Below are 16339 nucleotides of genomic sequence, written 5' to 3'. Positions count from 1 at the left end.
ATGGTTTGAAGCTAAGGGGTGACAAGTCCAGGACAAATGTCAGGAAGTTCTGCTTTACGCAGCGAGTGGTGGACGCATGGAATGCTCTTCCACAGGAGGTTATTAAGGAATCCACTGTGCTAGGATTCAAAGGCAAATTAGATGCACATCTCCTTATGAGAGGCATAGAGGGATATGGGTGATTAGAACAATCAGGTGTATACCTGACTGGGCCTCCGCGTGTGCGGATCGCCGGACTCGATGGACCATGGGTCTGATCCGGAGATGGCAATTCTTATGTTCTTATGTTTTATTATATTCGGATTTACAGATAATGTAAAGATCCAGGGCTTGGGCTCTGGGGATGTTCTTTCTTCCTGAAGTTTCGCAGACGATGTATGGTGAAATTTCAAGGAAAAGATTATGTTATGACCTAATGTGCCTGCAAGAGCTTTGACAAGCCCAAGAAGAATTAGTTATGAGACAAGATATACAGGGTGGGATTTCAGGTCTCTCTAGAACTAATGTTTGGTGAATAAAAGATTGTCTACAGTGAGAATTAGTAGTTCAGGCTATCATCCATTTTTTTATTTTTCCCCCTCCATTTCTCAATTTATCTTCTTATGTTTTTTTTTGTTTTTGATAAAATCTTTATTCATTTTAAAACTTACAATAAGTGTGACAGTAATTTGAAACATTTTAACATCAAATATAACACTTAATAATCAGCAATAATTCCAATCATATAACATTATCTCCCTCCCTTTCATTACAAATATAAAATATAAAGTACCATATGATAAAATTCATTTTTTCCCTATCATTCCTATATATTAGATGATAGATTAAAAAATTACCCCCCCCCCCCGAATGTTGAACTTGTAATTTGAGGGAAAAATTGTATCTATTCATTACAATATTTTGTTAATGGCTCCCACACATCTTGAAACTTCCTTAAATATCCCTGCTGTGTAGCTATTGCTCTTTCCATTTTATATATATGGCATATCTTCTTATGTCTTTATGTAATTAGAACTACAATATTTTAGGCATATTTATGTTTATAAGAAATCACCTGATTGGTTTTTTTATGTGCTATTTCTTATATGTTGTTTGATTAATAGCCAGTAAATATTAAAAAGGGGGGGTGAGGGTGGTGGAATAAAAGCAAGACTTAGCAATAAGACCAAAATAGCAGCAGTGGAGTGAAGAGACAGACAAGTTGCTGTTTTGAAGTCTTCTACCTCATTGAAGTCTTGTTACCTCATTCCTGATCATATGGGCATGTCTTATGTTTCCCCAAGAGCTTAGGGCCCAGGAATGAACAAATTATTCCTGTTCTGAACTACCATACAAATTATTTCCTGAGCATGCAGAACTTAAACTAGACCTGCCTTTCACTCTAATAGGTGTTTCCTAGGGTTACCACATGGCTCCAGAAAAAGGAGGATGGATTGAAACATTCGGGTTTTATTTCCATTGAAAGCAGTGGAAGTAACACTCGATGACTCAATCTATTTGCCTTTTTCTGGAGCCATATAGTAACCCTAAATTGTTTCCCAATATTCCTTACCAAATGGGCAGAAATGGAACCCATAAACCCCAGTCCCATGTTATTACCCATTTGAGAACAAACAACTCACTGGTTCAATAGAAGCCAAGTCATTAAAGGAGAGGTCAATCCAGCACAGATGAGAGGGGTCTTTTAACACTCTCTCTATCACCTGAGTGAAGTGGGACAGATCTGTCAGAGTGTTATTGTTCAGTCGGATTGATTGCGTTATCAGTTTTCCATCTTTGGACCGCCGAAGAAGTTTCACACCAGGGCGCGGCTCCTCTAGTAGAACATCTACAAAAGTAGGAAGGGATATGTTGCAGTCAAGCTATCCAAGGAGAAAGTGCAACAGTAAAAATTATAAATGTGACCCAGGCAGAAAACCAGTAACAGGAAAAAGGCTTTGTCTTCCAGGTATGCACAAGAACAAAGGTCGAAATAAGAATAAAAAGAAAGCAGAAGAGCAATAAATCAGTTACTTACAGGAACAGGTGTTATCCAGGGACAGAAGGCAGATATTCTCACATTTGGGTGATGCCATCCACAGAGCCAGGTACAGACAGTGTTAAAGTGTGCCATCACTTTAAGCTTTTGCAAAGCTTCGAGACTGCCCGCATCATGCACGTGCCTTCCTACCCCATGTCGGCTTGCAGCTCTTAAGTTCTGTAAGCAAGCTAAGAAGCCAACCAGGGGAGGAGGGAGGGATGTGAGAATATCTGCCTGCTATCCTCAGAGAGCACCTGTTAAGGTAAATAACCGTTTTATCCTAGGACAAGCGGGCAGCATATTCTTACATGTGGGACTCCCTAGCTTACTGAAATGGGATGGAGAGAGAGTTGGCCTTTAGGAAGAAAATACATTCTGTAGTACTGCTTGGCCGAAGCAACCATCTCATCTGGAATAGGTTTCTAGACAGTGTGACAAACGGACGGCTTTTCCAAGGTTTGCCACAGGGAAAGGAAGGAAAGTATACAAACCCCAATGCAGAAGGGCTGACCAGGTCAGTGCCCAGGACAATAAATTAGCTGACTACCTGGTGAGTGACAATGAAGAAATGGAAATAGAACAGGAAGGCTTAGACTTACCTGAAGTGGTCCCAAAGCCAGGCAGGGAGAAGCTGCCTTGCTATTGTCCCATGCCTGTAAGGCAGAAAGGTCCAGGGCCGCCATCAGGGCAGTACTACCAGTTCTGCATTCAGGGTCCCGGAGCTGACAGGGGGCCCGGGCTCCCCCAGGGTCGCAAGCATAGTCTCCTCTCCTTCTCCTTACCTGCAAAGCCCTCCCTTCCTCCGACGTCAGCGCTGACATCGGGAAGACTTCCGGTCGGCTGCTTGCGGCAGGGCAGGTAGGGAAAAGGCAGTCATGTACCGAAGGGGGGGGGGGCGGTCCGCCCCGGTGCAGCCATGGGGGGGGGGGGGCGGTCATGGGGGGGGAGTGTGCACAGCCAGTCAGGTCCCCTTAGCCTTGTGGCGCTTCCCCCGACCGACCGACAACAGGCCCGGCCGACAAACCTCCCTGCCCTCTAGCAGCGAATCTAAATTACCTTCTTACAGCAGCTTCAATACTCCAGCTGCTGTAAGAAGGTAATTTAGATTCGCGGCTACAGGGCAGGGAGGTTTGTCCAACCGGGCCTGTTCTGTTGTCGGTCGGGTGGGGAAGCACCACAAAGGTAAGGGGCAGGGAGGGAGACATGGGGAAGACGGGAGGGGTGGAGAAGGACGCTGAAAGGACATGGGGAAGACGGGAGGGGTGGAGAAGGACGCTGAAAGGACATGGGGAAGACGGGAGGGGTGGAGAAGAACGCTGAAAGGACATGGGGAAGACGGGAGGGGTGGAGAAGGACGCTGAAAGGACATGGGGAAGACGGGAGGGGTGGAGAAGGACGCTGAAAGGACATGGGGAAGACGGGAGGGGTGGAGAAGGACGCTGAAAGGACATGGGGAAGACGGGAGGGGTGGAGAAGGACGCTGAAAGGACATGGGGAAGACGGGAGGGGTGGAGAAGGACGCTGAAAGGACATGGGGAAGACGGGAGGGGTGGAGAAGGACGCTGAAAGGACATGGGGAAGACAAAGGGGTGGAGAAGGACGCTGAAAGGACATGGGGAAGACAAAGGGGTGGAGAAGGACGCTGAAAGGACATGGGGAAGACAAAGGGGTGGAGAAGGACGCTGAAAGGACATGGGGTAGACAAAGGGGTGGAGGACGCTGAAAGGACATGGGGAAGACAAAGGGGTGGAGAAGGACGCTGAAAGGACATGGGGAAGACAAAGGGATGGAGAAGGACCCTGAAAGGACATGGGGAAGACAGGGGGGAGAAGGACACTGAAAGCAAATGTGGAAGACAGGGGGGAGAAGGACGCTGAAAGGAAATGGGGAAGAGAGAGTGGGAAGAAGACAGATGTCAGACTATGGGGGGAGCGGAGGGAAGAAGATGGGTGCCAGACCAATTTGGGAGGGGGGAGAAAGGGAGAGGCACAGTAACAGAGCAAATGGAAGACGCAGACAGAAGAGAGACAGTGGATGGAAGGAATTAAATGAGAACATGAGGAAAGCAGAAACCAGGCAACAAAGGTAGGAAAAAAATTCTTTTTTTTTTTTTTTGCTTCAGGATAAAGTAGTATATTAGTTGTGTTGATAAAAATTTATAAACATTAGAGGCTCTGGTAGAAACCCGTTTACAAAGTATGTATTCTTCCCAATTAATATTTCCAAATTAATAAAGTCTTTTTGCTTATTTTTAAATGGGTTTCTATCAGAGTCTTTAATTCAGTAGCATAATTAAATGAAATAACTATTTCTGTAGTTTATAGGGACGGGCGGGGACTGAGGGGATTCCTCGCGGGGACGGGTGGGATTTCTGTCCCCGCGCAATTTAAACATGCACCTTTCTTCCTCCATCCCTTGCACCTTTTTTCCTCCATCCCATAACACACACAGCCTGGTGGTGATGATTATCAGATTGATTCATGAATATATAATGATGTTATGAGTGTGCACCTCTTCCTTCCCATCCTCCTTAGCATGTCACATTACACAAAGTCTGTGTAATGTAACATGCTGTATGTGAAATGCTGAGGATGATGGGAAGGAAGAGGTGCACACTCATCATATCATTATATATTCATCCATAGCTGCATGTTAATGATGTGCTCATATGCACTTATTTATCATCAGCTGTGGATGTGTAAGGACAGGATGAGGAGGATGGATGGGAAGGAAGGAAGGTGCACATATCAACATATCGTACATTTTTAACATGCATGATGCAGCTATAGGCAAGCTGAGGAGGATGGGATCATACAGATGTATATGCGCTCACATATGCGCTCATATGTATATGCGCTCACATGTATATGTGCTCACATATGCGCTCAGATGTGTATGTTTAGATATGCGCTCAGATGTGTATGTTTAGATATGCGCTCAGATATGTATGTTCAGATATGTGCTCGGTCAGATATGTAAGAGCTAGCAGACACATTAATTATTTTGTCAGATCAATCAGTTCTGATCAATTAAATAATCGATTGTAAATAATTTTGTACATTTTTATTAATCCGTTTGATCAATATCGATCGGAATTCTTTTTCTGTTCGATGGTATCTGATTAGAGCAGCTAATCCTGCAACAGAGACCTCCAGTGCAATTGTGATCTACTTCTGGCCTACAAAGGTCAAAAGAAATCCTTAACTGAGATTTTACATTCAAAAGTGAATTATAGCTACTATCACTATTATTTATTAGTTATTTATTATGCAGATGTTTGTTAGTTTGTTATTAGTCCAGTATTAGACATATGTTAGTTTAGAATAGATAGGTATAGATTAGTTTAGTTTAGGTTAGGTTAGGGCCCTGCTGAAAGAGTCTACCTTGACGTGGTTGCAGGCTTACAAATCTTTTGGTCAAAGAGTGTGGCGACAGAGAAAAGTATGTGTGTATTCGGCCCATGGAAGAAGAGGGGCCGGGGGGGGGGGGGGGAAGGGGTGCGCGGGGGGCCCAATAGGATTGTTCAGTAAGGGGCCCAGAAATTTCTGATGGTGGCCCTGGAAAGCTCACAAGCAGTTTCCCCTCAGAGAAACGGCATGGGCCGAGGAAGGAATTCCCTTCCCCCATCCAAAGCCAAGGGGGAGTGGTTCTTTCCCTCAGCTTAAAGCCAGGCTCATCAGAGAGCAAGGGGAGGGAGGAGGAGGAGCAGAACGAGGCTTGGCAGTAAAGCAGAGGCAGGACGGGGCTGAGCTTGCCTCAGACCTTGCAGAGCAGTTCCTCAGCACTGACTGGGAAATGACTGAGGAATAGGCTGGTAATTTGGCTATAGAATTCCTTCCCCCAGAGCCAATGGTGTTAGAGGAAAGTAGGGTTATGCAGGAAAGCTGGCCAGAGGAAATGGAGAGCTGAATACCCTGGGAAAAGGTCTGTGAAAAGGGTTTTTCTTTCTGGCTGTATTTCTCTGTTTGCTCTTTGAGTTAATGACTGTGGGAATTACCAGGGGGAATAATCCTGTACTGCAGTTTCACATGCTGGTTTGTTGGAATTTGTAAAGGATACCGTAATCTCCTCTTCAGGATATTCTCACATCTGAACCAAACGCCAGGCTGTAATTCTGGCCAGTTTAAACCCCAGAGTTTCCTGGTTTCAGGACTCCGTGCAATAGCCCAGCTGTGAGGTGATTGCCATAGCAACTAACTAACTCAATTAGCCTGCCTGCCTCGTAGGGAAAAGGAGATTTCTCCATGGACAAGCAGTACAAGTCAGCCCCACTTTTGGTGATGTCATTTACGTTCCCAATTCGGATTTGCTCTCCCAGAGCTCAGGTGAGGCTTTAGGAGCCTCATCTGAGCATGTGCAGGTAGCCCTATATATACCTGTGCTGTCCCTCACTAATCCAGTTTAGTTAATCCGCCCTTCCCAAACGGACGGATCACAGCTCTCCATTCAAAAAAAAAACAAACAAAAAAAACAACAACAAAAAACCCAGATAGAAGAAGAATGGCAAAACAAAAACAAAAAAACGAAGAGCCTGCAGGAAAACCAGGTTTCAAGGTGCCCGGACTGCAAACGAAAAAGGAGCTCCTTGGACCCCCCCATGAGGTGTGTGTCCATTGCCTAGGAGAAGCACACCTCATGGCAGCCTGCCCTCAGTGCCTAAAAATGTCTCAGAGGGCTGGAAGAAATTGGCTCCAAAAGCTGCACACCATGGGGGAAGACCAGCGAAGGAAGAAAAAAAAAATGCAGCCAAAAAGCAGCCCCTGCTTACCTGCTGCCTCAGGAAGCCCAGCAAAAACAGAGTACACTGCTCCTGAAATTTTCCGACTACAGGATAGCTCCCCGACGGCTGCTCCATGGCCTAGGGTAGAGCATAGAAGTGCAGACAGTGGCAAAAACGGCCGAGGGTCTCCTATCCCCTCCGCTGGCCATTCCAGCTGCACCAACTCGGGACTGCTCCGATTTCAAAATCGAAGCCATGTGGCCATCGAAGCCATGCTGCCTGCAGCCCCGAGATTCAAACTGCCTCGATCTCATCCCAGGATGATATCAGTGCTCTGGGCCCCGCCCCCTTAAAGGCACAGACACAGCAAAAGGCAAGCCTGGATACAGACAGTGCCTTTGCAAGCATGGAAAAGAACTCTGCACACCTAAAGGGACAGGACAATGTGCCTCACAGGAGCCAACACACCAGAACCTGCAAGGAGGGAACATGAAGGAGACAGAACATCTTCCTCCCCCTCCTCTTCATCATCATCATCAGCAGCCTCACCAAGACGGCGGAGGCGCAGAAGGTCGAAAGATCGTGGGACCAGGAGCAGGGGCAGACCCCATCAGCTGGCTGACCACCCACGTGCATCGGCCGCAGATCCCAACATCCAGCCACGCCAACTGACCACTCCTACCGCTCACAGACAATTGTTCGACTTTTTCAACAGTCGAACAATTGTCCTGCTGCTCCTTGTGATCCTGGGCAAGTCACTTAATCCTCCATAGCCCCAGGTACGTTAGATAGATTGTGAGCCCACCGGGACAGATAGGGAAAATGTTTGAGTACCTGATTGTAAAACCGCTTAGATAACCTTGATAGGCGGTATATAAAATCCTAATAAAATTTGAAAATTTGAAATTCATCGCAAAGCAACTTTCCGGGCAAAGGGCGCAGAGCAAGAGCTCAGCACCGAATGCAGAGCAGACACTGCAACCACCGGCAACATGGAGGCAGGGAGCAGAGACAGCCGCATCACACTCTCCAGCCACAGACGGCTATGCCTCAAAACGCAGTGGGTGCTACCAGCAAAGCTATGCTTCAACACGGGGCAGCACACACACATCAACAACCCAAGACACCCCAGACACAGAGCACGCGTCTGGGACAACACAGTCCGACATGCCGGCGGAGGACCTCACTTATCCAAAGTTCCTCCAGAAGGTAGTTTCCAAGCTGGCACTCACCCCAGTACAGGAGCTAGAGGTGACAGAAGCAGCACCGGGACTGCTGAAATACCTAAAGTTGCAAAAGGCCATAGCCACACTACCAGCTCACAGAATGCTACTAGATTGCCAGGACCAGATCCGGAAAACCCCACGGTCAGGCCCGGCCGTGTCCAGGAGGCTAGACCAAAAAATACCAGATCAGCGAGGCACTGGGCTTTGACAAACCACAGCTCCCTCACCAGTCCATCATAGTAGAAAGTGCTCTTAAGAAAGCTAAGAGCAACCGCCTGCAGGCCAACGACCCTCCGGGCAAAGAACACAGGACCCTGGACGCTACCGCCAAAAAGGTCCACCATGGCTCCATACTGAATGCCAAAATTGACTCTCACCTGTTCCACCTTACCCTGTACAATGATGCCCTCTGGAGGAAAATAGAGGAAACCCTAGACACGCTACACCCCGAGGGAAAAGCCTGCATAGCCCCCATATTACAGGAAATGGAGGAATGCAGAAAACACATGATAAAAGCGATTTGACGCATTTGAAACATCTGCCCGCACGGCCGGAGTGGCCATAGCATCCAGACACCTGGCATGGCTGCAGGCATCGGGCCTACACGAGGACACCCATGAGCATATCGCAGATGCACCTTGCTCAGGGGAGAACTTATTCGGAGACAAAGTCACGGAAACAGTGGACACAATGAAAGCCAATTGCACAACTCTCCAAACCCTCTCCTCAGATGGCTTCGTAAAAACCTCGGCAACAAGGCGGCATAGCACCAACCACTATTGCCGACAAAATAACACCGTAAGGCATTTCGACAACCAGACAAGAGGGCCGTCCCACAGACAGAAAGCACAACCCTGCAGCGCCCCTTACTAGCAAAGGCAGCGCCAGAGGGAGGGAAAACAGCAGAAGCCAGCTACTTCCACCACTGCAAAAGCCGGGCCTAGCTTTTGACTCATCAACAAGGCCCTCCACCCCTGTTGGGGGCCGCCTCTCCGCATTCAACAAAGCCTGGGAGAAGATAACAACAGAAAAATGGGTGCTACACACCCGCCAGCCAACCCACCAAAGAACTCATCCTCAGAGAAATCAAAGCTCTCCTTCAAGCAAGAGCAATAGAACCAGTATCCAAGTCACAGCACAACCAAGGGTTCTACTCCCACTATTTTCTCATCCCCAAAAAGACAGGAGGGTTCAGACCCATCCTAGACCTATGAGGCCTAAACAAGTATGTAACCAAGGAGAAATTTCGTATGCACTCCTTAAGAACAATCCTACCACTAATTCAAAAGGACGACTGGCTGGCTTCACTGGACCTCAAAGATGCGTATTCACACATCCCTATGCACTCCTCCCAAGGAATGTTTCTGCGGTTCAGGACCCAAACCCAGTACTTCCAATACAGGGTCCTGCCCCTTTGGACTCTCCTCTGCACCGAGAGTCTTCACAAAATATGTCATGGTAGCAGCGGCACACCTCCGCAAGAGCGCCATATGCGTGTTCCCTTACCTGAACGACTGGCTGCTGGGGGGTCCATCAGCCTGGAAAACGACAACAGCAGTCAATACAATGATGTCACTCCTGCAATCCCAGGGGTAAACACCAAAAAATCCATGCTACAACCAGCATAATCAATAGAATTCATTGGGGCAAGGATCTGCACGCCCCTGAATGCAGCTTTTCTGCCCCACTCAAGGGGACAAGCAATACAAAAAACTGGTTCAGCAAATATCAGAGACACACATTCACAGCAAGAACAATACTACGCCTCCTGGGCCATCAAGCAGCCTCCATACATGTTGTCCCACGCACCAAACTCCACATGCGACCCCTTCAGTGGTTCCTCAGAAAGAATTGGAACCAACACACACAGCCTCTGTCTCAGAGTCCCAATGGATCAGAAAATTCACAACAACCTCAAGTGGTGGACACAACAACATAATTTGTACACGGGCAAGCTTTTCCAGCAGCCACAACACACAGAAGCCTCAAAACAGGGGTGGGGAGCCCACCTCCTCCATCTGAGAACCCCTGGTCACCTTCCGAGGCCAAACAACACATCAACCTGCTAGAACTCAGGGCAATTGGGAATGCCCTGTAGGCTTGTAGACAAGCCTTTGCTCCCTGGATCTCCAACAAGATCTTACTGATCCAGACAGACAATCAGGTGGCAATGTTCTATATCAACAAGCAGGGAGGCACGGGCTCACTCACCCTCTGCAGGGAAGCCCAAAAAATCTGGACATTTGCTTTATCAACCAATATTCTCATCCATGCCACCTACCTCCCGAGCCTGAACAATGCCCTGGCGGACAGCCTCAGCAGAAAGCTGGACCCCACGAATGGTCCCTCCATCCGGAGGTAGCCCAGGATCTCTTCCACAAATGGGGTCTCCCAACAAGGGACCTCCTCGCCGCAGAGGACAACAAGAAGTGCCCTCAATTCTGCTCCAAAAGTCCGGCACAATACAGTCAAACCAGGGTCGCTTTTCTCCATACATTGGGGGAACGCCTGCTCTAAGCTTTTCCCCCCATACCACTCATCCACAGAGTACTACAGAAGATCAGGCAGGAGGCAGCCACAGTGATCTTCATTGCGCCCCACTGGCCGAGACAGGTGTGGTTCCCCTGCCTATACCAGATGTCGGCACAGCCGCCAATCAGTCTACCGCTGCGACCGGACCTCATCACCCAGGACCAGGGACAAACTCTGCATCCCAGATTGAAAGCACTAACACCGACAGCATGGATGTTGAAAAGCTAATCCTGGACCCTTTCCACATGTCAACCGGGGTGACCGAGGTACTGTGAGCAGCCAGACGCTCGGCAACCAGGAAATCATACAGGCTCAAGTGGAAAAGATTCCACATATGGTGTGTCTCGAAAGGAGAAGATCCACTCACCTGCCAGGTCCCAGTAGTATTCCAATACTTACTTGACTTATCCACAGCAGGCCTGAAAACATCCTCCATAAGAGTCCACTTGAGCACTATATCAGCGAACCGCAACCGCATTGAGGACAGAACCCTAGCCATACACCCACTAGTGTCCAAATTCATGAAAGGGCTTATAAACCTGCACCCCCCGCCCACCGCCAGCGTTACTACGCAGGGTAACAGCGCACCCCTTCGAGCCATTGGAGGATGCGCCAATCAAATTCATCACCTGGAAAGTAGTCTTGCTCATTGCCATCACATCAGCAAGGCGTATCAGCGAGCTACAGGCCCTGGTGACATACCCACCAGATACACAGATCCTTCATGATCATGCAGTGCTGAGAACTCATCCAAAGTTCCTATCTAAGGTAGTCTCATCTTTCCATGTAAACCAAATTGATAGTGCTTCCCTCCTTCTGCCCGGAACCACATATCAACAGCACGGAACAACTCCTACACATCTTGGACTGCACCCGTGCACTTCGCCTATACATTTAATGAACGCAACACTGGCGAAAGGCAGTACAACTATTTGTCTCCTTTGACCCCAACAAGCCAGGAACACCAGTGGGGAAACGCACTATATCCAACTGGATCTCAAACTGCATTGCCTCCTGCTACGAGCAAGAGGGAGTGTCCCTTGAGAGAAAGACCACAGCACACCAACTAAGAGCCATGGCCGCAACATTGGCAAACCTCAGCAACACACCACTTCAGGACATTTGCAGAGCAGCCACATGGTCTATCCCACACACCCTCACCAGACACTATTGCCTGGATCGCCCGAAAACAGACCTCCAATGACTTTGGTCTCAACATACTACGAATGGTGACTAAAACAGACACAGCAAAAGACACCAATACCTGGACTAGATGAACAGGACTATCTGATCTGTCTGAATCAGACTGAAGAGATTGTTAGACAGCTTATATTCTGCTATGTTGGCACAATTTGCACAATCAAAAAAAAAAAAAGTGTTACTCAAACACCACGTTGGTGATATATATTTGTTATAATCGCTATCTGTTATTGTTGGTAGATTAAAAAAAAAAAAAAGAAAAAAAAGAAAGGGAGTGTTGGTCCAGTTCTAAGGACCAACATAAAGTTCCTATTGTTTACAATGCATAACCTCTGACTGGTCTCAGTAACTGGGGCTTTGTCTCTGTCCCTCACCTGACATTTATGTAGCCTCACCCTACCGCAGCGAAGTAGCGGGGAAACAGAGGGGACCATCCCCGATGGGGACCCCGTCCTCTTACACCCTCCGCACCCCGCAGCTGGAGAGTCACCAAAAGTGGGGCTGACTTATACTGCTTGTCCATGGAGAAAGCGAAGTTACTTACCTGTAACGGGAGTTCTCCGTGGACAGCAGGATAAGTCAGCCACACTGACCCTCCCTCCTCCCCTATGGGTGACACTGCAATAAGACTCAAGCTAGGGGAATCACTGGATTAGTGAGGGACAGCACAGGTATATATAGGGCTACCTGCACATGCTCAGATGAGGCTCCTAAAGCCTCACCTGAGCTCTGGGAGAGCAAATCTGAATTGGGAACGTAGATGACGTCACCAAAAGTGTGGCTGACTTATCCTGCTGTCCACGGAGAACTCCCGTTACAGGTAAGTAACTTTGCTTAACCCTCTCAGGGCAAAGCCTGCTAAACTAGGGAGAAAGTCCAGCCCAGCTGGAGAGAGTGAGTACACTGTAGGACAGCACAGAATATCTCTTATGCATGAATAAGAATGTCTCCTCTAACGCTACAGTGAAAAGTTATTGGTGCCAACCGTTTCACCTCCTAGCCTCATGAAATACTAATGACTGTATGTGGTTTATCAAGCAAGCTCAGAGCTGATTACTGAGTGATAATGAGTGAAAGGAACTTTTTCTTTTTGGTTTTTGTATGATGTTCATGCTACCAGGAAAACCTGGAGTGGCACAGTGATTCCACGGCCGGGGGCTGAATAAAAGCTTATGTTTTGCACCAAGGCCATTCTGACAAGCGTGATTTTCTTCAAAGCCCTTGGGAATAAGCTTAGTTAGGCATTTGTCTAGTGGCGGCCAACTTGAAAGGAGACCCTAATTCTAAAGGGACCACGCCAGTAACAAACCTTGTGTCACTACCCGACGGCTCAGGGTGTTCGCAGAGAGCGCGGGTGTGACAACAGTAGTGAGATGTAAATGTGTGAACTGAGGACTAAGTAGCTGCTTTGCAAATATCTTCAATGGGAGCAGAATGCAAAAAAGCCACCAATGCTGCCAAAGCTCGGACCTTGTGTGCTGCAACATGTCCCTCGAGCTGCAGTCCAGCCTGAGCATATCAAAAGGAAATGTAAGCCGCTAGTCATGTTTGTTTGGTTACAGGCATTCCTAATCTATTAGGGTCAAAAGAAAAGAACAGTTGAGGTGAAGACCTGTGTAGCTTAGTCCTCTGTATACAGTAAGCCAACGCATGTTTACAGTCCAGTGTGTGAAGAGCCTTTTCTCCAGGATGAGAATGAGGCTTTGGAAAGAAAACAGGTAGCACAATAGATTGATTAAGATGAAATTGCATGACTACTTTTGGGAGGAGTTTAGGATGAGTTCTTAGAACCACCTGTCATGATACTGTAAAAGGTGGGTTACAAACAAGCACTTGAAGTTCACTCACTCGAAAAGCAGAAGTGACACAAATCAAGAAGACTACTTTCTAAGTGAGAAACTTAAGATGAGTAGTTGCAAGAGGTTCAAATGGAGGCATCATTAGAACTGCGAGGACTACATTCAGATCCCAAATAACTGGAGGTGGTTTTAGTGGAGGTTTTGAATTTAGGAGTCCTTTCATAATCAGGGAAACAAGCGGATGAGTAGCTAAAGGTTTTATGGAAAGCACCAATAGCACTGAGGTGCACTCTCACAGAAGTGGTTTTAAGTCCAAAGTTTGATAACTGGAGAAGATAGTCCAACATGGAAGTAATAGAGAATGTAGAAGGATCCAGGTGATGGAGATTACACCAGGAAGTAAAGCGTATCCACTTGAAAATCGATAGCATTACTGAGTAGATTAGAAGGTTTTATGGAAGCAGCTATAATGGCTTGTACTGGGGCAGAGAGATTAAAATCTTCTGAGGTCAGGTCGAGAGGTATCAAGCTGTTAAGTGTAGAGATCGCAGGTTGGGATGTAAAAGAAAACCTTGATTCTGAGTGAGCAGAGATGGAAAGATTTGTAATGGATTGGATCCTTGACACTTAGTTAAAGCAGAAAGGAGAATCAAGGTTGTCTGAGTCACTGAGAAGCTATGAGAATCATGGTGGCTGATTCTTGTTTGAGTTTGACTAACGTTTTTAGAACTAGAGGGACTGGCGAAAGGCATTCAGGAACTTGTGTGATCAATCCAGAAGAATTGCATCTGCTTCCAGGCGATGAAGGGAGAACTGTCTGGAGTAGAATTGAGGTAACTTGTGATTGTGGGGAGACGCAAATAGGTCTATCTAAGAAATCCCCCAAAGCAAGATGTGGTGCAAGACTTTGGAGTTGAGGGTCCACTTGTGAAGCTGAAGAAACCTGCTGAGCTTGTTGGCCAGGGCATTCTGCTTCCCTTGCACATATATCACTTTGAGAAATATATTTCCCGTGAGGTCATTGCGGTATATAAAGCAATGTTACTTACCGTAACAGTTGTTATCCAGGGACAGCAGGCAGCTATTCTCACTAGTGGGTGATGTCATCCGACAGAGCCCCGACACGGACATCTTGAAAGCATGTCTTGCTTGAAGAAACTTAGAAGTTTCGAGATGCCCGCACCGCGCATGCGCCAGTGCCTTCCCGCCCGATGTACCGGGCGTGTCTCCTCAGTTCAGGTAGCTAGCCTGAGAAGCCAACCCAAGGGAGGTGGGTGGGACGTGAGAATAGCTGCCTGCTGTCCCTGGATAACAACTGTTACGGTAAGTAACATTGCTTTATCCCAGGACAAGCAGGCAGGTATTCTCACTAGTGGGTGACCTCCAAGCTAACCCCAATGGGATGGTGGGAGAGTTGGCAATTTCAAGAGAATAAATTTTGTAACACTGTTTGGCCAAACTGTCCATCCCGTCTGGAAAAAGTGTCCAGACAATAATGAGAGGTGAATGTATGAACCGAGGACCAAGTGGCAGCCTTACAAATCTCCTCAATCGGTGTCGATCTGAGGAAGGCTACAGAGGCTGCCATTGCTCTGACCTTATGGGCTGTGACCTTACAGGGAAGGGATAATCCAGCCTGGGCATAGCAGGAAGAGATACAAGCCGCCATTCAGTTAGAGATGGTGCGCTTCGATACAGGTCGTCCCAACTTGTTTGGATCAAAGGAGACGAAAAGTTGAGGAGCAGTTCTGTGAGGCTTTGTGCGATCCAAGTAGAAAGCTAAAGCACGTTTACAGTCCAGAGTGTGCAAAGCAGCTTCCCCAGGATGAGAATGAGGCTTTGGAAAGAACACTGGAAGCACGATGGATTGGTTGATGTGAAATTCAGAGACCACTTTAGGCAGGAATTTCGGATGAGTACGAAGAACCACCTTGTCATGATGGAATACAGTGAACGGTGGATCCGCCACTAGGGCCTGAAGCTCACTGACGCGGCGAGCAGACGTGAGGGCCACCAGAAAAACCACCTTCCAGGTGAGATACTTAAGTGGAGCCTTGTTGAGAGGTTCAAACGGAGGCTTCATGAGATGAGATAGGACAACATTGAGATCCCAAACCACAGGAGGAGGTTTGATAGGAGGGTTGACATGAAAAAGACCTTTCATAAATCTGGAAACCACAGGATGAGCAGACAAAGGTTTCCCCTGTAGAGGCTGATGGAAAGCCGCAATAGCACTCAGGTGGACTCGTATGGAGGTAGACTTGAGACCAGACTGAGATAGGTGTAGAAGGTAGTCCAATACAGAAGAAAGGGAAGCTCTCTGAGGTTCCGTGGCATTGGAAATACACCAGGAGGAGAATCTAGTCCATTTTTGGGAGTAGCATTGTCGAGTAGCAGGCTTCCTGGAAGCCTCCAAGACCTCCCTCACTGCTTGAGAAAACTGGTGAGGAGTTATGTTGAAAGGAACCAAGCTGTCAGGTGGAGGGACTGCAGATTGGGATGAAGTAGTGAACCTTGATGTTGAGTGAGTAGTGAAGGAAACACTGGAAGAAGTATGGGCTCCCTGCTGCTGAGTTGAAGTAGAAGGGAGAACCAAGGTTGTCTGGGCCACCGAGGAGCAATTAGAATCATGGTGGCATGGTCTGATCTCAACTTGACCAGAGTCTTCTGAATGAGAGGAAAAGGAGGAAACGCATATAGGAAGCGATTCCCCCAACCCAGCAGAAAAGCGTCTGCCTCGAGGCGGAGAGGAGTGTAGATCCTGGAGCAAAACTGAGGCAGCTTGAAGTTGTGGGGGGCTGCAAAGAGGTCTATCTGAGGTGTCCCCCACTGTGCAAATATC

At 47.6% G+C, this 16339-nt stretch overlaps 1 protein-coding gene across 5 annotated transcripts in view; it reads right to left on the bottom strand.

Moving 5' to 3' along the window:
• The window catches only part of LOC117362166 (leucine-rich repeat-containing protein 51-like), a 108847-nt gene that overhangs the window by 77235 nt on the left and 15273 nt on the right, over positions 1-16339 (bottom strand). For all 5 annotated transcript variants that reach the window (XM_033948090.1, XM_033948092.1, XM_033948093.1 and 2 more), the window contains exon 3: positions 1623-1828. In XM_033948090.1, the coding sequence (XP_033803981.1) occupies positions 1623-1828 (206 nt within the window). The remainder of the gene's footprint in view (positions 1-1622; positions 1829-16339) is intronic.

Source organism: Geotrypetes seraphini, chromosome 6 (genome assembly GCF_902459505.1).
Source record: "Geotrypetes seraphini chromosome 6, aGeoSer1.1, whole genome shotgun sequence".
Taxonomy (NCBI): Eukaryota; Metazoa; Chordata; class Amphibia; order Gymnophiona; family Dermophiidae; genus Geotrypetes; species Geotrypetes seraphini.
Note: the sequence above shows the minus strand (reverse complement) of the source record. Positions and strands in the feature narration are given on the sequence as shown.